Source organism: Triticum aestivum, chromosome 5B (genome assembly GCF_018294505.1).
Source record: "Triticum aestivum cultivar Chinese Spring chromosome 5B, IWGSC CS RefSeq v2.1, whole genome shotgun sequence".
Classification (NCBI taxonomy): Eukaryota; Viridiplantae; Streptophyta; class Magnoliopsida; order Poales; family Poaceae; genus Triticum; species Triticum aestivum.
The window spans coordinates 501,504,169-501,525,028 of NC_057807.1; the positions used below are offsets into that span (position 1 = coordinate 501,504,169).

General features: G+C 42.2%; 1 protein-coding gene, 1 non-coding gene and 1 pseudogene across 2 annotated transcripts; all 3 read left to right on the plus strand.

The window, feature by feature from the left end:
• Positions 1-1,959: 1,959 nt before the first annotated feature.
• LOC123116629 (uncharacterized) lies at positions 1,960-9,014 on the plus strand. Its single transcript, XM_044537569.1, has 5 exons — positions 1,960-2,285; positions 7,692-7,789; positions 7,887-7,989; positions 8,150-8,281; positions 8,909-9,014. The coding sequence occupies exons 1-5, from the start codon at positions 1,961-1,963 to the stop codon at positions 8,986-8,988; spliced, it is 738 nt and encodes a 245-aa protein (XP_044393504.1). The 5' UTR covers position 1,960; the 3' UTR covers positions 8,989-9,014.
• A 2,793-nt stretch (positions 9,015-11,807) lies between these two features.
• LOC123114928 (protein CHROMATIN REMODELING 35-like) lies at positions 11,808-16,224 on the plus strand (annotated as a pseudogene).
• A 4,316-nt stretch (positions 16,225-20,540) lies between these two features.
• On the plus strand, positions 20,541-20,614 carry TRNAN-GUU (transfer RNA asparagine (anticodon GUU)). The gene has a single exon. It is a non-coding gene; the product is annotated as a tRNA-Asn (tRNA).
• Positions 20,615-20,860: the final 246 nt, after the last annotated feature.

Below are 20,860 nucleotides of genomic sequence, written 5' to 3' on the forward strand. Positions count from 1 at the left end.
GAGTGGATACAGGACACCTTCTTGGGAAACACTATAAACAACTTGCTCACCAACATTACTAATGGGAATCTGTTCCTCCAGCTTGCTGTGATCCATATTAACATCTACTGGGCTTGGATCAGTTGGCTTTCTGACAATGATGTTCAGAATCTTCTTATCAACAAATAAGTCTAGCATTTCCTCTAGTGCCTCCTCACTATCCAGGACCTCCACCCCCTCCAAGCCCTTTCCCTCTTCCTTTACATAGGTCAGAAAAGCCTCCATTCCATAACCCTCCAACTCAGCCAATGCTAATATGGTCAGATAATTGATATCTGAAGAAACTGAATACTTTCTCTCCATATTATCCATTCCTTGGAAATGCAACCTCATTTCCCAAATCTCTTCATCTAAGCTGTAGGAGATTAAATTGACAAACATTTTTTTTTCAAGTAGCCGAAGCTTAAAACAATGACAAACTGCACTGAACATTATCCTAAAATGCAGTAGCATGCCTGTCTAATACAACCACTTACACTGAACATCATTGAACATCACTAACACAAATAACTAAACTGCTCATTCCCAATACTGCACTATCTTCTAACCCTAACTAAAGTACTTTTTTCCTAACCAAAACTATCATCTTCTAACCCTAATTTTCAAATCTCAACTAAAACTGTAAATGGTAATGAAATTTCTTACCTCACTCCACCAAACGTGGACGCCCACCTGTGGCCGCCATCTAGATCCACGTGGATGCACTTCGTCACTGCCCTAGCCTCGCGGACTTCCGGATCTGAGCACTCCGGATGCACCTGAGCCTCCGGCGGTGATGGCAGCGGCGACCGATGCGTTGGGAAGCTAGAGCTGCCTAGCCAAGCCTGAACCTCTGATTGTCCACCGCCCTCGTCGCCGGTGACGCCTTGGCTCAAAAGCTCGCCGCCGATGGCTTTTCGCTGCGGCGCCGCCATCGCCCACCTAGGTCACCGCAGGGGAAGAGTGAGAGTGAGAGGGAGAGGGAGAGCGACCGACCGCGTGCTTTGGTTCCGACCGGACCGCATGGGCTAACGACCGTCAACGACCGCGCCGTGAGCGCGCGTGCCCACGTGCCCTGACCGGTGGGCCCAGACGGTCAGGAAACGGTTAAATCGCTAGTCACCGCGGGTTTGTGTTTTTTGAAATAGCGGACCGCTCGACTGGTAGTTTTCTGAGAAAATTAAAAATTTGATAGTTTTTTGGAATCCTAGCCTGTAAACTGGTAGTTTTATGCTATTTACTCATGTATCCAATTCCGTGCCATGGACATCTGCACTCTGGTCCTGCGCCGCCCCAGGCCCAGCACGCGAAGCCCACGCAGCCATTCGCACTGCCGCCTCCGCGCGGTCACACTCGCCAGGGACGCGCGCCGCGCCTCCTCGCCGTTTCCGCATTCCTTCCTCAACGGCGACCCCGATGCCACGGCCGGCTGCCAAAATCGGCAACCCGGAGCGCGCGCCGTCGTATATAAGGATGCCTCGTCTCCCTAGCCCTAGCCCGCGCCTCCTCCGACCCTCACCCGCCGCCGGCCCCTGAAACCCTAACCCACTCCGGCGAGTAGATCCGGCACGTCCTGCTCTCTCCGCCACGAGCCGTCAGAGATGGCCGCCCGCAATTCATCTGCGTCCGCCGCACACCCGCTCCACCAGGATTCCGTCGCCGCCCCCAACTCGCCCCTGCTCGCCGCCGACCCGGTCCACCAGGCTGCCGTGGCCAACCCCTCTCCGGTGTTCGCCACCAACCCGGTCCACCAGGCTGCCGTGGCCAACCCCAACTCTCCGGTGTTCGCCACCAACCCGGTCCACCAGGCCAGCGCGGCGGCGTCGGCGGGGATGTATGGCGCTCCTGGGGCCCTCCCAACCGAGCAAGGGTCTTTGACGGTGCTGCCGCCCCGCCGCCGCCACAAGGCGCGCCTGTGATGAAGATGGTCCAGGGCGTGAACATGATGGCTCCGACGCTCCTGCAAGGACCCCCGGTGATGCAAGGGGCAAACACGGTGATGTCGATGCCCCTGCGGGAGCTGGTCATGACCGTGCCCCTACAAGGCAGACCTGTGATGGCACCTCGGCCTTTCCCCGCGGGCCCTCCATCCATGATGGCACCTCCGTCCTTCTATGATGTCGCTTCACCAATGACGGTGCAGCAGCCTCCACATGCCGGATACATGATGGCGGCGCTACATCTACCACAGGCCGTACACATGGTGGCACAGCCGCCTTTGCCAGCTGGCCCCCCTCCTCTCAAGCGTCACCTTCCTGACTACTTTGGTTTGTGCTTACTGCTCAATGATCTGCCTCTGTTAGATTAATTCTTTGTTTTGTTCTTGCACCTGCAGATTCATATAAAAGTTTAGCAAAGAGAAATGAAAGCTTATCAGATTTGTTGAGTAGATTTTGTTGATGCTTATGGTTGTAGTTTATAGAGTAGATTTTGTTGATGCTTATGGTTTTAGTTTATAGAATAGTTTATTATTATTATTATTATTATGTTTGTAGCTTATACAATTGTTTGTTTGTTGGCCATATGTATGGTTAGGATTTTGATTATGTCTAAGTAAAAAGCATATGGCTATAGACATATCTTTGATATTTTTCTGGGAAGCTTAATAGTCAACGCTGCGGTTGTTTCTCTTATGGTTCAACATGGATATTCGAGATGTTGTTGGTTGTTAGATTGTACCTGTTTTTAAGCATCACTGCATCAGGTTTGTAGACTGAAGGTTTGGATTTGTTAATGAGAATTTAGAACATAAGTATGGCAGATTATTGTCTCATTAGCCTAAGTTTTTCTGTTAAGTCTTCGAAGCAAAATCCTAGGATAGTTATAGGATACAGTTCTGGGATTTTTCTCTCTATGGTGTTGGTAGCATTTTGACATATGTGGATTAAGTGTTGCCCAGCTTTTGCTATGTTAAAAACATTGGCACAAAACTGACAGCACATATTTCTACTATTGTTCTAAAGAGCTTTGAAATGGACATCATATGACCAAATATATTATATATCTTTAAAAACTTGAATTGGTCAATAGTGCTTACGTCAATCTGGTCGATCTAGCTTAGGGTTTGCATGCTGCTGCGTCGTAGCACGGTCGCACCCTTACTTTTGACGCAGCAATTAATAGTTTAATAAAGCTAGTTCCTCTTTCCTATTAGTACCCTTCCAATATTTATTGAGTATGACTGATTGCCATTTGGGCATTAGTTGTATATTTTCTGTCGTTGCTGAGCTGCATGATAGGTTAAATAAATCACCATCTCCTCAGTTGACAGCTTAGATTTTTCCCATCTCAAAAAGTTCCCTACATTTATCAGTACGTGTTAATGCGTGTTATGAAAAATCAGCGTGCATATGTCAATTTCAACCTCATAGATGACAAATGAGGTCATCATGAGCAAACGACACTGGAACATTGATATGCTCGTCATTTTTTAGCTTATTTAAACCCTTTTCACATTTATGCTATAATAGTGAGATTGCCTTTTCCCCCTCTCCAGATGTCCCTTTCTTGAAATGTGATATAGTTAGATCCACACTTTAGTTAATGCTCTCATGTTAACGCGTGTTATGAAAAATCAGCGGTTCACCTACACCTCCGTCACGTCAGCCGACGCCGCCCCCCAGTCCACAACGTCCGGCGGGTGATCAGCCGCCGCCCCCCAGTCCTCGTCCGGCGGGTGATCAGACGCCGCCCCCCAATCCACCTCCGGCAAAGAAGCAGAAGCAGTCCTGGATTATTAACCCGGACCCTTATGTACCTAAGACCACAAAGGTACCGGAGCCATCACTGAAGCCTCTCCCCACAAGGCCTTGGGAACGTAGTGCCGAGGAAGTCGACGCGGCCGCGACTACTGATTTGGAGAAATGGAAGGGGGACTGCAAGAAGAAAAGAGAGCCCGAGCCCAAGCCAGTATTTTCTGATGAGCAAAAGAAGTGGGCTAAGTCATTTTTGAGCACACCGTCCCAAGCCGCGAAGAATCTGCCTAACGACTATGCACGTGAACTTCGCAGGCAGGCACTCATGTTCAAGGAGAACAAAGAGCGGGAGAAGGCCGAAAGTAAAAAAAGCGGGAAACAAGTTGCCCAGCTCGGGGAACAAAGTAAACAATCGATTGCCCCGCTTATAGTGGAAGCCTTCTGTCCGGATGCCCCCGAGATCATACAAGCTGCGGCAGCACAGGGATTGACTGTAACGAGTGCCAGAGAACAAGCGGCCAACTTAGGTATTACTCTTCGTGAACTGTTAGGCCTTGATGAGGCGCCAGTGAAGGAGGTAGTAATTACATATGTCAAGAATGGGCCTCTCGTCGAGCCTGCGCAGGAAAAGGATCTACCTCCACAAATGAAAGGTCTGCTGAAATGGTACAAGGGTTACATAAAAAATAAAAACGCCAAAGAATATATTTATGCGGAAGTTAGACATGAGCATCACTTCAAACATTACTATGTACAAATTGAACTGAGTGAATTGTTCCAGCTTTTCAATCTGCGCGAGCTCGATAAATCTATCATCAGTTGCTACGTTCTGTAAGTGATTTATTAATTTCTACCCCATCTCATTCATATTGCCTGCACTATATATATGTCCTAACTATATTGTTGTGTCCGCTATTATACATGCAGAATGAAGATTAAGGAATGCAGAGTAAGGAACATCCATGATGTTGGGTTCATTGACCCACACATCGTTAATGGACATGTGTTGGAGCGTCACCCCGCCGACGTGGAGGCAGACCTGTGGCACTTTCTTACAAAGCAGGAACTCAAAAGTGATATTCTATTTCCTTACCATTTTGAGTGAGTGTTTCTGTCTTGAGCACATTCTCTTTTGTTTACTCCATGCATGGTATGTGGCCGGCTAATCGATGAGTTATGCATGACGTACTGTGCATGTATCGTGTCCGCAGGTTCCACTGGATTCTGCTAGTAATTAAAGTTAACACCTCAGAATGTCTCGTCCACGACTCTGTGAATATGGATCCAAAGCTTTGGGGCGGCATGAGAAGAATGCTGCAGAAGTAATTATTTTCATTCATTTGCGCTCTATATCGATCGGCCTATTTCGTTCATTTCCTAATATCAAGTAACTAATTAATAACTCTCTTGTTCATTTAATTTTCTTTGCCTCGTAGGGTTTGGAGACGGTTCGTAGATACAAAGGTCGGTGAATTCAAAAAAGAGCTAGAATTCAAAATGTTAAAGGCTAAGAATGCTGGGGATATTCAGCCACCGGAGACCAATCTATGTGGATACTATGTCTGTGAGATGATCCGGAGATACACCTCTGAGCGGGTTCCGAGTGATACCAATGCTCAGAGGAATAACCTCCGGTGGATGCTTAGTCCAGAAGCTCGCTTCCGACCACTTCAAGAGGAACTAGCTGGATGGTTCAGCAGGGAAGTCCTCCATCCTAAAGGAGAACACTATTATGAGGACGTAGAACTTTATATGCATTAAATCATGTATGGAAACTTGTTCAAAATTGTATATGGTCATCCGATGATATTGAATATATATTGTATATTCCTCTTGAATTCTTTTTGGTTCTAATTTCAAATTTATTTGAAATTGTACATTCATATGCATGTATGTAGTACCGTAGAATATATGAAACTCCTTCAAAATTAAAATAAAGCACAAAAGAAATAAAACAATACAAATTAAACAGAAAACAGGTTTAGGGGGGGGGCTAAAACCCTAAACCTGTGGCGGCCTTTAGTCGCAGTTGGCCAGAAGAACCGCGACTAAAGGTCCTCCGCCCCGACGGCCGCCTGGTGCCCACGTGGACGGTCCGTTAGTCGCGGTTCTTAAGCAGCCGCGACTAAAGGTGGGGGGCTTTAGTCGCGCTTATTTGGTCGCGGTTGCGCAACCGCGACTAATGGCAGTTGCGAACCGCGACCAAAGGCCTTTTTTCCACCAGTGATCCACACTTTAGTTAATGCTCTCATGTTAACGCGTGTTATGAAAAAACAGCGTGCATGTGTCCATTTTAACCTCATAGATTACTGTCTCATTAGCCTAAGTTTTTCTGTTAAATCTTCGAAGCAAAATCCTAGGATAGTTATAGGATACAGTTCTGGGATTTTTCTCTCTATGGTGTTGGTAGCATTTTGACATATGTGGATTAAGTGTTGCCCAGCTTTTGCTATGTTAAAAACATTGGCACAAAACTGACAGCACATATTTCTACTATTGTTCTAAAGAGCTTTGAAATGGACATCGTATGACCAAATATATTATATATCTTTAAAAACTTGAATTGGTCAATAGTGCTTACGTCAATCTGGTCGATCTAGCTTAGGGTTTGCATGCTGCTGCGCCGTAGCATGGTCGCACCCTTACTTTTGACGCAGCAATTAATAGTTTAATAAAGCTAGTTCCTCTTTCCTATTAGTACCCTTCCAATATTTTATTGAGTATGACTGATTGCCATTTGGGCATTAGTTGTATATTTTCTGTCGTCGCTGAGCTGCATGATAGGTTAAATAAATCACCATCTCCTCAGTTGACAGCTTAGATTTTTCTCATCTCAAAAAGTTCCCTACATTTATCAGTACGTGTTAATGCGTGTTATGAAAAATCAGCGTGCATATGTCAATTTCAACCTCATAGATGACAAATGAGGTCATCACGAGCAAACGATACTGGAACATTGATATGCTCGTCATTTTTTAGCTTATTTAAACCCTTTTCACATTTATGCTATAATAGTGAGATTGCCTTTTCCCCCTCTCCAGATGTCCCTTTCTTGAAATGTGATATAGTTAGATCCACACTTTAGTTAATGCTCTCATGTTAACGCGTGTTATGAAAAATCAGCATGCATGTGTTCATTTTATAATTAACCTCATAGATGACAAATGAGGTCATCATTAGCAAATGATACTGAAACGTTGATATGCTCATCATTTTTAACTTATTTAAACCCTTTTCACATTGGTAATGCTGTAATAGTGAGATTGCCTTTTCCCCCTCTCCAGATGTCCCTTTCTTGATCTGTGATATAGTTAGATCCATACTTTAGTTAATGCTATCCTGTTAATGCGTGTTATGAAAAATCAGCGTGCATATGTCCATTTTAACCTCATAGATGACAAATGAGGCCATCATTAGCAAACGATACTGAAACGTTGACATGCTCGTCATTTTTTTAACTTATTTAAACTCTTTTCACATTGGTAACGCCGTAACAGCGAGATTGCCTTTTCCCCCTCTCTAGATGTCCATTTCTTGATATATGTGATATAGTTAGATCCACACTTTAGTTAATGCTGTCCTATTTATTTTTATCAGGCTTCTTTTAAATTGGTAGGTATAATTAATAATTTCAAGCAATCATGAGTTACAGAACTAAGTGCTAGCCCAATGGTAGGAGTTCAGGTTGTTGAACCTACACATCTGTGTTTGAATCCCCACGGGGACTCCACTTGGGTGCTATCCATGTTTATTCGTGGAGCGGTCCCACTTCTACCTATCCGCTTGGGTGCTATCCGCGTTTATTGGTGGAGTGGTCTCACTTCTACCTAACAGTGGGCAGTTAAGGGAGGGATCCGTCCCCCTTTAGCCCTGTTTGTTAGCAATCACGAGTCACGTGCCGCTCAATGTCTTTTAGAAGTTCATTCATTCCCAGTAACATATACATGCATATAATTTAGTTATTACACCCTTCTGTAGACATGCCTTTTGGACCGCGGATGACTGGTTTTGAGCTGGAAATGGCTGGATTTGATGAATCAATGGGACTGCCTTATGGGCCTTACATAAACAATGAGGTAACACAATAATTCCTTGTTCCTCATTAAGACTAGCAGCTTCATCAGTAAATGTGAAGTACTGGATTATTTTATTTGACCTGGTGCATCTTTACAGATGCCTTCTGTTTGTTCTTATGAGCCACATCTTCCTTCAGACGCATCAAACACCCTACATATTGAAGGTTTCCCACCAAACTGTACTAGGCGGGAACTTGCACGTATCCTTTGCTATTATTATTTTGAGTTTATTTGTCATTTCATTAATAAGGGAACTATGTTGTATGTTTATGTTCTTACCAATCTTATGTCTCAGTCTTTTCTTTTGTGTTTTAGCTTGCACCATTTAGTGCTTCAGCTCCTTGACTCTTGCTTCTCTAGATATATTTCGCCCTTTTACTGGGTTCTGTGCAGTAAGGCTGGTCAACACAGGATATAATAATCGACATGTAATAGCTTATGCTGACTTTGAAACTCCTGCCCAAGCCTTCTCTGCCATGAAGTCTCTGCAAGGTGAATATAACATCATTGTCAGCCGAAACTGTGTCCTTACATTCTAGTAGTATTCTATACCTGATACTTATGTTACCAATTCTTTTGAGCTTTGGTCTACACATCCTTTGTATCAATATCGTTGTGTTCCCAAGTTGTGACTCTTACATAAGTACTTTCGGCAGTTATCAACCCTTGTTGATTGTTTCATTGTTTGTTTGCATAACTTTCCTGTTCTTACTGAGCTAGAGTTTACATGCTAGAATCTGCATGCAGAATAGAGAATACATCCCTTTGTTGTATTCTTTTCTGCTATGTTTCACTTCCAGTAGGTTGCGTGTTAACTATTGTTTATATATCACATCTTGCTAATATAAGTGTAGCATTTATTCATTTAATATCCAGTATCTGCCAGATAACTTTTACCTGAATATTGAGATAAGTGCCTCGTATTGCTACTACTATTTTTTTTAGTATTTTAGTGCATCACCTCTGTCCCCTAGATGATTGATTTCAGACTTTCTATAGTTAGCATAATCCCTTATTTTGTTTGTGTCTCACTATCCCAAAATATGTGAGTGTTATAGCACGAAATTGACACTTGTTTGGTTGTGGGCTTGAAATAAACAATGGCGCTTCTTTTTGCAGGTTATTTGTTTGACATGCATGACCGATACTCAGTCAAATTGGACCTCCAGTTCCTTCCTGGTCCGTCCAAGGTAAACTGATGGCTCGTGCTAGGTGATAAATCTTGTGGGTCTCAGTTTCTTATATATCAATATGAAACCAATCAATTTGTAAATTCTTCCTTGCTTATGTTACCTCATGGGTGAGAATGGACAACTTAATTAATTATTTCTCAGGCTTTACCTGATACACTATGATGAGCCTATATTAGAACTGGAATTGGTTTTTTAAAGTTAAATGTTCATGAGATGCTCTAGTTTGTCATTTTTTGTACCATAACTTATCATGTATCTGTGTGGCCCATACAATACAGTTATGAGCAACTGAAGGTTTCATATCACCAATATTTTACAAAAGTAAAAGGTTTCTGTTTGGTGGGCATATTACGTCAATATAGTTCTATTGTGGATTACACAAAGTCCATGACATGGCATGTGCTTGGTGCTCTTTAAGCTGCTTATCTTGAAGATAAGCAAAGTTCTGTTCGGTCCAATGATGTTTTCTGTTGTTGGGTTACTCAGGCAAGATCGATTGTGTTCGGTTCATAATCACTTAGTCACCTAGCCCACCTGTCATGCTCTTTTGGCTAAATTGCCACAATTGTGTCCATCACACTTCGGCCAACCAAGTAACCATATGCCATGACTCTCAATCATGTCCCTTTGTGTGTGGGCGCCGCGCGGGGTTGGGGTGGTAGGATTCCTTGCGGTTTTGGGTGAAGCTCGCGTTGGCAGGGGAGGGATGCGCGGAACTACCCGCCGGGCGTCCTGATTTCCGGTGGATGCTTGGGAATTGTGAAGATCTTTTTGGTTGTGTTCTGCCGTACCGTGTCCTCATCGGTGGCGGGTGCGTGTACCCGCAGCCCGTGGCAGATAGTAGGGGATCTCTCCGTCCAACCGCGCCGCCGGCGAGGAAGGAGGAAACGGCAAGGAGTCATTTTTTTAGAATGGGGCACGGGAGGGTTCGAGCTGAGGAGGAAGATGGCGAGATGATGAGCCTTAATGGTGATGGTGTTTGAGGTTGGTAGTGGGCCTCTTAATTGTGTTAGATGCACATTATGGAGGCCCAGTCGGGAAAGCCCACTGAGACGGAGAGGGAGATGGCAGCGGCAGGTGCGGCGTGGTATCGTATTCGCGGTCAGCGGTGGCAAGAGTGCGCCGCGTAGGAGGATGGTTGGGAGGCGGAGCGACAGGTAGCGTCGTGGCGCATGGCCGCACCCTCACCACGGGTGAAGCAGCAGCCGCTAGGGAGCTGAGGCAAGCCGCAATCGTCCCTTAGTTTCTGTATACTTCTCTTGTCAGCTGTCACCATAATTGTCAATAGAAATTGCCAATTTTGGTTGCTAATCCCGCAGGTTAGCACAGTAGGCCGAAAAATGTTGTATCAGCCGCTTTGGCTCTTCTTCCAAGAAAATGATGCATCTTTCCATGTTTATTCTAGAAAGAACAAAAGTAGGAGATGCTAGCTCTGTAAAATTATTCTCAGATGGTGCGACACTGCGACTGCTCCGTACAAATGTGCAACTCAAGCAGAAATGTTGGGTGTGCGTTAGTTCAGAGGAAATTATTTGGCCATGACCCTAAAAATAGGAACCTATTTGCCCATCAATTTGACCTTGCAATGTTTTTCAAATTTATCCATGAATTTGAATTGGATTGGATTAGATTGCATGACATAGTAGTTAAATGGATGTTTGGTTTGTCTACACAAAGACCGGTATGTTTGATTCAAGTCATTGCCATATCATCCTTACATTTCCCCTGTCAGTTTACCATGTCATCCTTACATTTCCCCTGTCAGTTTACCATTAGTGTATTTTCGTTGGCATTTATGGCAATGTCCCTCAATGTATCCATGAAATGCTTGTTTTATTTGCGTGCACTGCAATATGTTTTTGGGAGTCTATTTCTGCTCAGATACGTTTAAGATACTGTTCTTCTATGCATAAGATACAATGCTTATAATATATAGCTGTTTAGCTGCTTACTCATCACACTGGTGTGTGGTTTCGCAGATTCACACGGCAATCATTTTGTACAACTACTCTGGCCATGAGTAATGTTAATGTAACATATAATGGATCTTTCCATTTTATGGCTTCTCCTTACAGTAGCAGTATAGCCCTATCTTCAAATATTTTTTGCGGGAAGCTTAATAGTCAATTCTGTGGTTGTTTTCTAGCTTAACAGGGATATTTGAGATATTGTTTTGTAGACTAATACGTACATGTTTGGATTTGTTAACGAGAATCTAGAACAGAAGCATGGCAGATTATTGTTTCCTGCTTCTCCAAAAGTGGAAGCGCCACTTTTTTTAGATGCATTGTTGCCATGCATTATAAAAATGACAGGTATGCGAGGATAAACAATGGTAGGATGTGGTTCATGCAGTTTGTGCTCAAACATTTTTTGTTTTTGAAATGGAATAGTTTGTGCAAAAAATTGATCAATAAGTTGGTCTGTTCAACCAACGGTTGGATGTTTTGCCTTTTTGTGAGAATTTATAGTCTACTTTTCTATTTCTACCATGTTGTGCTTTTACTATAAATAGATAGATAGATGATGTGGCCTGGCAATATTGCACATGACATGGGTTTAGTAACAAATATGGAATTTGGCTTATCATTATTTTCAATGTTTTTCATGGCATTCATGAAATTTAAATGTATCATTGTTATTGAGTTTACCTCATGTCAGGCATCAAGGTCAAGATTACATTTCTGTGAAATGCGTTGAAAGGATTCTGACGATATTGTCGTTGGTGATGTTAAGAGTCGCTGAAGAACTCATTGCGTTAGACACTGCTATTCATCCAAGACATGAAAAGCAGCAAATGAGACCACATCAGTTGGCAGGTTTCCACTTTCTGGTTGTTTCATGTGTATTGTTCTTTCCTATGCTGGATACGGTCATGGGTGTTATTGTGGTGATCTGTTTCCTGCTAGTACATTGTTGTTTGCAAGCTTGTATATTTGTAGGTATTGAAGCAACTTTGCTCTTTGAAATGCTAGTGTGAATATAGATTGCCCAGTTGAAGTATTTCCACTGCCCTTTACACTCACATCACCTTTGTGTTTTTCTTTTCTTTAAAGACTCCTTTTCTGGGTATTCTGTGCATGATTAGAAGCAAAGAACAGTATTTGAATTTGGACTGAATTTACTATAGGTGATATTTCTAGTGTATCTCAAGTAGCTACTAGCTACTAGCTTTACGCAAAAAGTTTCATTACTACTTGAATTGGATTGTACCAGGTGAAATACAGAGCTCGATGCCAAAAATAAGGATACCTAGTAAACCTAGGAGAAAGAATTGATGAATAAGGTGCCTATTTGTTCATCAATTACTATGCTTGTGTTAAAAAATTAGTGGGTTGACTACTACATAATGGCTGCTGCATTTTATGATCATTATAGTTCTCCACATGTAACTGTCTGTGCTTCTACTTATGATTGCCTTGTACGCATCCCACATTTTTCTTGTCTACCTTGCATGGGGCTTATATGCAACATCAGCAGAAGTGCTACTTCCATTCTGGTGCAAATTTAGTTCTTCTCTCTTATATGATAATAACTAATGAATCATCTTTCACTTACTGCAAATACGATTCACAGTTGGGGATGTGGCAGTGTTACCGAGGAGTGGGACAGCTTGTATGCTCAGAAGGTCCAATTGTTAACTTTCCTTTCTACTCTGCCCGAGCCCGCTCTGAGTTATGGGCCGAGTGTTGAAACTAATATGGCCAATTCTATCGAGCAAAGAGAACAGAAAAAGAGTGACATAATAGTTCTTGATTCGGATGATGATGATGAAAGCACAGGAGCACACAAACAACTGACGCCTGAGAAAAATAAACAGCTGATACCATCAGAACAGGCTGGTGCTCTCATGAGAGTGGTAGTCAAAGGAATTGATGAATTAAATGAGACAATGCATGATAGAGACCAAAACAGTCAAATTGTTCCATATAGTCCAAGTGCAACTTTAATGAATCAGTATCCTTCGGCCAGCTATCAACCATGGCAGTTATGTTTGAGAGAGCTATATTGTAGAAAAGACCCGAGGAACGTATCCATGATCTGGCTGTATGTACTTTTCACTTGCAATTTTTTACTGAGAGTTATATTGTCAATTTTGTTCTACATGTGTGTAATGACAAACTAGTAGCATCAACTTTGCACTGCCTCATCAGTATCTCTGAAGGGCACTGCGAAACTGTTATCTTTGTTTTCAATTTTTTTTAATGTTCATCCATAATTATTTGACGCATCTTAGTTCACAAGTACCCCTTTCTCTTGTACTGAAAAGAATGGAGTATAATTGTTTGATATTTGCTGAATCTATTCCAATTCAAAGCTGAAAATTTTCATCTTCCAGCCATAACTCTTCCTGCTCAATGTAGGTTGCTACCCATAATGAGAAAATAGCAGAAACACAAGTTTCCCCTCCACTTCCGAAGGAGAGAAAAAAACGAAAAGTTGATCCAAGCTCCCAAGTAGATGGGGATGTTGAAATTGTGCCAAGAAAATAAAAATAAAAAAAGAGAAGCAAATCCAGCAGTATTTGATTTGCCCTCAGAACCTTACAATCCTCTGGGGTAAGATGATCCTATGGAGGAAGATGAGCCTATGGGGGAAGATGAGCCTATGGAGGAAGAACATATAAAATAAAAGGAAAGTGATGGTCTTGAAGATTTTTGGAATAAGTACTCAGTGCCACTTGAAAGCTCTAAGGTACAAATTATAATCAGACTTATGACTTTTGTTGCTGCAGCATTTTGAAACATATCATTTTGTAATTTTATAGTTGTGCTTATAATTTCGTGCTCTGTCTGCAAATTAATTCAACTTGTAAAGTTTGAGAATAGATGAGCTCAGCTCAATAAGAGAAATCTGTAAACTTTATCTTTATTAAATTGTTTATTTGGATTTATGTTGCTTGCCATAATGATTTAGTTATATTTATTGGCCAGCTTGACACACTTGAAGAGGCAGCCAATGAGAAAGAGGTGAACAATGTCTGCAATCATGAAATACAGATTCATGAAGATCTGGGCCATGTATGCCGTGTCTGCGGTATGATTGTGAGAGAAGGGCTGACACAATCATTGATTATCAGTGGAGAAAGGTATGTTATTTGTTTAAGATGTGTGATGATGCTTCTGTATCTCTGAGGCCGTTTAGCAAGATATCTAGTTTTAATTTTCCGGAAGTTCTTACCAAATATACTTTTTAGCAACAGCAAAGCGGCCCACAGGCACGTGTGGGATTCCCATTTGGTGTGCTGAAACTGCTTTGAAATACATTTTTTATTTTGTACTATTACGTTGTTTGAACAAAATCTGTTTTTATAAGAGCCAAGTGCCTAAAGGGGCACAATATGCCAATCATACCTGAGAATTAGTTCATGCAATCTTATCCAACAAAATTGACACATTTGCTCATGCTGCAGAGCCTGACGGACCTCGTGGGTTGTTATTTTGGTTATTCCTGTATTTCCAGCATGAATAATCTTTTCTAGTATAGCACATGTAGTTATTTTCTGATATTTGGTATCTTCTGTTATGCAGTATAATTTTTCAGAAATGTAATGATGGCATAATATAAACTTTGGAATGAACTGAAGTTTAAATGTATGATTGGAACAATCAATTGACATTACGTTTACCTCATGTCAGGCATCAAGGTCAAGATCATATTTCTCTGAAAAGCGTTCAAAGGATTCTGACGAGATTGTCACTGTATGATTTGTGCTCTGTCAAGGGTGACAGAGAGATCAGTTGGAAATCCTTAACGCTTGGCAAGCCAATAGGAGTATCCTCTTTGGTTGGATACACCCAGTTCTCTTGGATCATTAACAGTGATGGGGTTGTCACCGTCGCAGCTGTATGCTGGGACATGTTGCTTATGGTCTCTAACCTACTTATAATGGATGAAGGCCATAGACCTAGGAATGAGTTGACTATGTGCTAGAATCACTGTGCAGAGTACATACTCCACGTAATGTGGTCCTTACACTTTCCCAGAATCACGTCGCAGAAGTGTTCAACATCTTGAACCTTGTACGCCCAAAGTTTCTCAAGATAGTAGCATCTCATCCTATACTTTCCTAGAATCACGTCGCAGAAGTGTTCAACACCTTGAATCTTGTACGCCCAAAGTTTCTCAAGATAGTAGCATCTCATCCTATCGTTGATAAGTATCAATATCAGGTCGCGGGATTTCAAAAGGGGTCTCTGATAAATTCACCGAGTCAGTAGAAGAGACCCTACTGCATGATGATAACTTCACGAGAAAAGCACATATCATTAGAAGTCTCAGAGAACTAACAAAAGATTTGCTTCACTACTATAAGGGTGATATCTTGGATGAACTACCTGGCCTAGTAGACTTCAGTGTCTTCTTGAAACTCAGTCCCAAGCAGAAAGAAATCTTTCATAAGTTGGAAGCCTATGAGAATTGAGAAGTAAAAAACACGCAATAGGAACTGCCCTGTACATGCATCCATGCCTGTAAGAAATATTAGAAGTTGATGTTGCAGATAGAGCTTCCAGCTTTACAGATGTAACTGTTGATAATCTGGTCCGGTCTATCAACGTGGCCGACGGTGCGAAGGCCAGATTTTTCACCAATATCCTGGCACTTGCGGAATCTGTGGGAGAGGTCATTGCATTTAGTCAGTACATTACTTCCCATGATTTTTTTTGGAAAGGCTATTGGCTAAGACAAGGGGCTGGCAAGTAGGAAAGGAGTTCTTTGTGATCCGTGGTGATAATAAATCTACTTCAGAAGATAGAAGTCTGACAATGGATCAGTTTAACAACTCTATTGATGCAAAAGACCTCTTTGGCTCTACCAAGGCATGTGGGGAGGGCATCTCCCTGGTGGGCGCATCAAGAGTCGTCATTCTAGATGTTTTGAACCCCTCTGCTACCTGTCAGGCAGCAGAAGAAAGTGTTGGCTCGTAGCAGCTAATTCTCTGGAGGAGAACACCTATGAAACTGCATTCAAGGAGGTGATACCAAAGCTGTGGTTTGAATGGAGCGAGCAGCGCTGCAAGTCGGAGGACTTCCAGTTGAATGAAGTCGATATCGACGGCTATGGGGATGAGCTTCTGGACAACAGGACAATGTGCCCAGACATCAAGGCTTTGTATGCAAGGTGAAGGCAGGCTGGCTGTTGTACATACACCATGTATATATGGCTTTCCGATCGTTTGAGATTGTCATTGTTGTCAAGTAAGGCTCCTCTAGAACCGAAAGAAAGACTTGGCTTGGTACATCTTTGCAGATACCTTTTATTGGTTATTATGGGCCTTCTCTTCCTTCAGATGCATCAAACACTCTACATGTTGAAAGTCTACCATCCAACTGTACTAGATAGGAGCTTGCACGTATCCTTTTATGCATATGATTCTCTTGCTATTATTGTTTTGAGTTTATTTGTCATTTTGTTCATAACTGAACTATATTTTATGTTTATGTTCTTACCAATCTATGTCTCAGTCTTCAGCTTCTTGACTCTTGCTTCTCTACATATATTTTGCCCTTTTAATTTATCGGGTTCTGTGAAGTAAGGCTGGTCAAAGAGGATATAATAGTAGACACGTAATAGCTTATGTTGTCTTAGAAACTCCTGCCCCGGCATTTTTCTGCCATGAAGTCTCTGCAAGGTGAATATAACATTTTTGTCAGCCTAAGTTGTGTCTCTTACATTGTACTCCCTCCGTTCCAAATTACTCGTTGTGGTTTTAGTTCAAATTTGAACTAAAACCACGACGAGTAATTTGGAACGGAGGGAGTAGTATCCTACTTGATACTTATGTCGCTAATTCTTTTGAAGTGTCGTTTGCACATCCTTTGCATCAATATCATTGTGTGCCTAAGTTGTGACTCTTATGTAAAGTACTTATGGTGGTTGTCAATCCTTGTTGATTGTTTAAATATTTGGTTGCACAACTTTCATGTTCTTACCGAGCTAGAATTAACATTCTAGAATCTGCATGCGCAATACATCCATTTGCCATGTTCTTTTCTGCTATGTTTCACTTCGTATAGGTTATGTGTTTACTTCTTTTTATGTATCATACATCTTTCCTTGTATGAATTTATTCATTTGACCTAAATGTTGTGACAAGTGCCTTGTATTGCTACCACTATTTTTCCTTTCTTTAGTATTTTAGCACATCAAATTTTGTTCCCTAGATGATTAATTTGTTTCTACTGTTAGTGTAATCCCTTATTTTGTACTATATGTGACTCACTATCGTACTATAGTACATATTTTCAAATATGTCAGTGTATAGCATGAAGTTGATACTTGTTCGGTTGTAGGCTTCAAACAAAATATGATGCTTCTTTTTGCAGGTTATTTGTTTGACATACATGACAAATACTCGCTTCAAACAAAATATGATGCTTCTTCTTGATTGGCTGTTTACGTGGTCTAACCAACAGGTCGTGCCCACTTTAGTGGGACTTGATCGTGCGTTGGTTAACGTTGCTTGGGTTCAAAAATTCCCGGATAGCTCTCTGACCTCCTCTACCGATCCACGTCTGACCATGTTCCCATTCAACTTGCTGCTGCTATTCAAATCCCGAAACCTGTGATTTTTCGTCTTAACAACGCTCTTCCTGCAAACTCAAGTTTCCGGAATCAGGTTGCTACAAATTGGGCTAGCGTCGGTTTGCGGCACTGCTTGAGGGGTTCGGTAGATATGCTTGCCTTTCGCCTCAAGCGCACTCGTGATATGGCTAAAAAATGGTCGGCCAACTATTGTCTCCCTTCCATCCTGGCCAAGAATTGCCATACGACCATCAATCTCCTATCAATCTCCTGGACAAGCTCGAGGAAGCTTGAGGAATCTCGTTTGGCTAGCACATAAATATCATGTTTAAACCAACGAGAGGAGACTTTGTAGATCAATCGCTACCTCTGATGCTTGCCTATTGTGCGGCGCCTGCGATAGCATCACACACCTTCTCCTCAGCCGTGCTTCCGATCTCTCCGGGACGAGCTTTACAGCCTATATGGTGGCACGCCTGGCAGCCTCGGTGACGTCTGGCTGCGGGCTCTGATGGACAAAGTTCGCTCTATCGTTCTCATTACAATTCTCTGGAACACCGGGAAGCGTTGTAATGCTAAGATTTTTTGAAATGAGACTGTTCACCCACCACATTGCTAGGACTGTGGCTGATGACTTGGCGCTATTGTGACACAGATGCAAGAATATCCAACGACAAGCTCTACTCCGGAACTGCCTGGGATTTTGGATCAGCCCATACTACAGGAGGTAAAACTGTGAATAAAATAAAAGCCCAATACTGTCTATTAACCAGGACATTCAACACAGCTTACCAAAGGGGCGACTACGGCTTTTGCTAGAGTGAGTACCTACATTTTTTGGTACCCTCTCCTGGACTCCCAAGCCCAATTAGAACCGCTGATTTTGCAAAATCTTTTTGTCACATTGATGCCATGTTACCCTTGTTATTTGAAAGCAGTTTTCTTTTCATTGTTCGCACAAGAATATTTCTACAAGGAAAGGATAACAGTGCCATGCCTCCTTTTGAAAAAAATTGTTCTTGTTACATAATACTGTTAGATGTTACATTGGATGATTTTTTTTGTCTTTATTTTAAACACCCAAGTTTGGATCATGGATCCTCGCTGGCATGTCAAATTAGTGGTCAATTTTCTTTTATGATGGACCACCCTGCTTCAAAATCCTAGATCCGCCACTAGCCCTAGCCCTAGCAATTCTCAGGAAGGCGAGACGTCGGCAGCTCCCTGAAGATGGAATAAATTTCTCCCCGCCTAGTCCCCGTTCCGGCGGTGCGTCTAGCATCGTTGGTGGGCGTGTGGAGGTGTGTCTTCGGTAGATCTATCTTTGGTGGATTTGCTCGGATCTCGTCGTTGTTCGTCTACGTTCGTGTGTCTTCGGTTTGGATCCTTTCGATCTACGTTATATTTTATCGGCAGCGGTTGCTATTCTGGGGTGTTGGTCCTATGAGGCCTTAGCACGACGACTTCCCGACTGTCTACTACAACAAATTGTGACCGGCTCCGGCGATGGAGGGGTGATGATGGCGGCGCGTCTTCGGCTTGCTTCGGTGCTTGTAGTCGTCGCTAGGTGGTCTATGCATCTGGATGTAATTTTTATTTCTGGTATTCGTTGTACTGCCATGATTGAAGATGAATAGATTGGAAGTTTTTTCGCAAAAAAGAAAGCTAAGATTTTTTGAAATGACACTCTTCACCCACCACATTGCTAGGGCTGTGGCTGATGATCTGGCGCAATGGTCACACAAATGCAAGAATATCCAACGACAAGCTCTACTCTGGGACTGGGGCTCTATGTTGTCACACCTTGCTGTGAGATTGTAACCTTCATGTAATCTTCCTTTCTTTCTTTCCCCCCCCCCCAAAGGTAAAACTGTGAATAAAATAAAAGCCCAATACTGTCTATTAACCAGGACGTTCAACACCGCACTGTGTCCTTCGATTTTCTGACTAGAAAGGCACTCTACTCGTCCGCTGATTCCTCGTGATTTTTTGCTTACCAAAGGGGTGACTACAACTTTTGCTCGAGTGAGTACCTACATTTTTTGGTACCCTCTCACGGACTCTCAAGCCCAATTACGACCGCTGATTTTGCAAAATCTCTTTGTCACATTGATGCCCTGTTACCTTTGTTATTTGAAAGCAGTTTTCTTTTCATTCTTCGCGCAAGAATATTTCTACAGGGAAAGGATAACAGTGCCATGCCTTCTTTTGAAAAAAAAATGTTCTTGTTACATAATATTGTTAGATATTATATTGGACAATATTTTTGCCTTTATTCTAAACACCCAAAGATCATGGATCCTCGCTGGCGTGTCAAATTGGTGGTCAATTTTTTTATGATGGACCACCCTGCTTCAAAATCCTAGATCCGCCACTGCCCCCCCCCACCCCCTAACTCAAATCTCTGTATTGTCTCAGTTTGAGTAATATAAGGATCAGGCCGGCGTAAGCCCGCAGCAGACGAGTCAAAAAAAAAAATTACTCGCTCAAATTGGACCCTCAATTCTTTCCTGGTCCGAGGTCAACTGATGCATCTTTGTGGGTTTCGGTTTCTTCAATATCAATCTGAAACCTTCAATTTGCAACTTCTTCCTTTGCTTTTGTTTCCTCATGAACGAGGGACAATTTGATTGTTTCTTGGGCCTTAACTGATATGCTATGATGAGCGTATATTAGAATTGGAATTGCTATTATAAGTTACATGTTGAGATGCTCTAGCTTGTTATTTTGTATTGTAACTTATCATGTATCTGCGTGACCCATACAAAACACTATGCAACAGTGGATCAAATGTTCAAACTTCTTTGAGCATCTAAAGGTTTTCATTACAAATGTTTAATAAAAGTAAAAGGTTTATGTCTGGTGGGTGTATTATGTCCATCTCCAATCTCATGGATTGACATCAATATTTAGAAAATTGATACCTTTTGTAATCACTTGAGATGGAATTCGCCATGGATCACATAGCTTTTGTATGTTATATCTTGCTTTAGTGATATTATATGGAGTTAAATACTTTTTGTATCAAAATAGTTGGAATAGCTTAGTTGGCTAGAGTGTGTGGCTGTTAACCACAAGGTCGGAGGTTCAAGCCCTCCTTCTAGCGAGTTTTTTTTCACTCTAATTATAACTGTTGGTACAACCACTGAAGTGTTGTTGCTTTTGCCATTCAAATTTGACTACATTATGTTAGTCCAATGCTTACCATGTTTCGCCTGTGTATATGCAAAATACATTTTGTTATATTTATGGTTGAAGAGAAGGGTTGGGCGACGCTAACTACAATGTCAAGATGCTTGCATTGTCTTTAACTTACTTTACATGTTGCAATACTGTTACTGGATTCCATCAC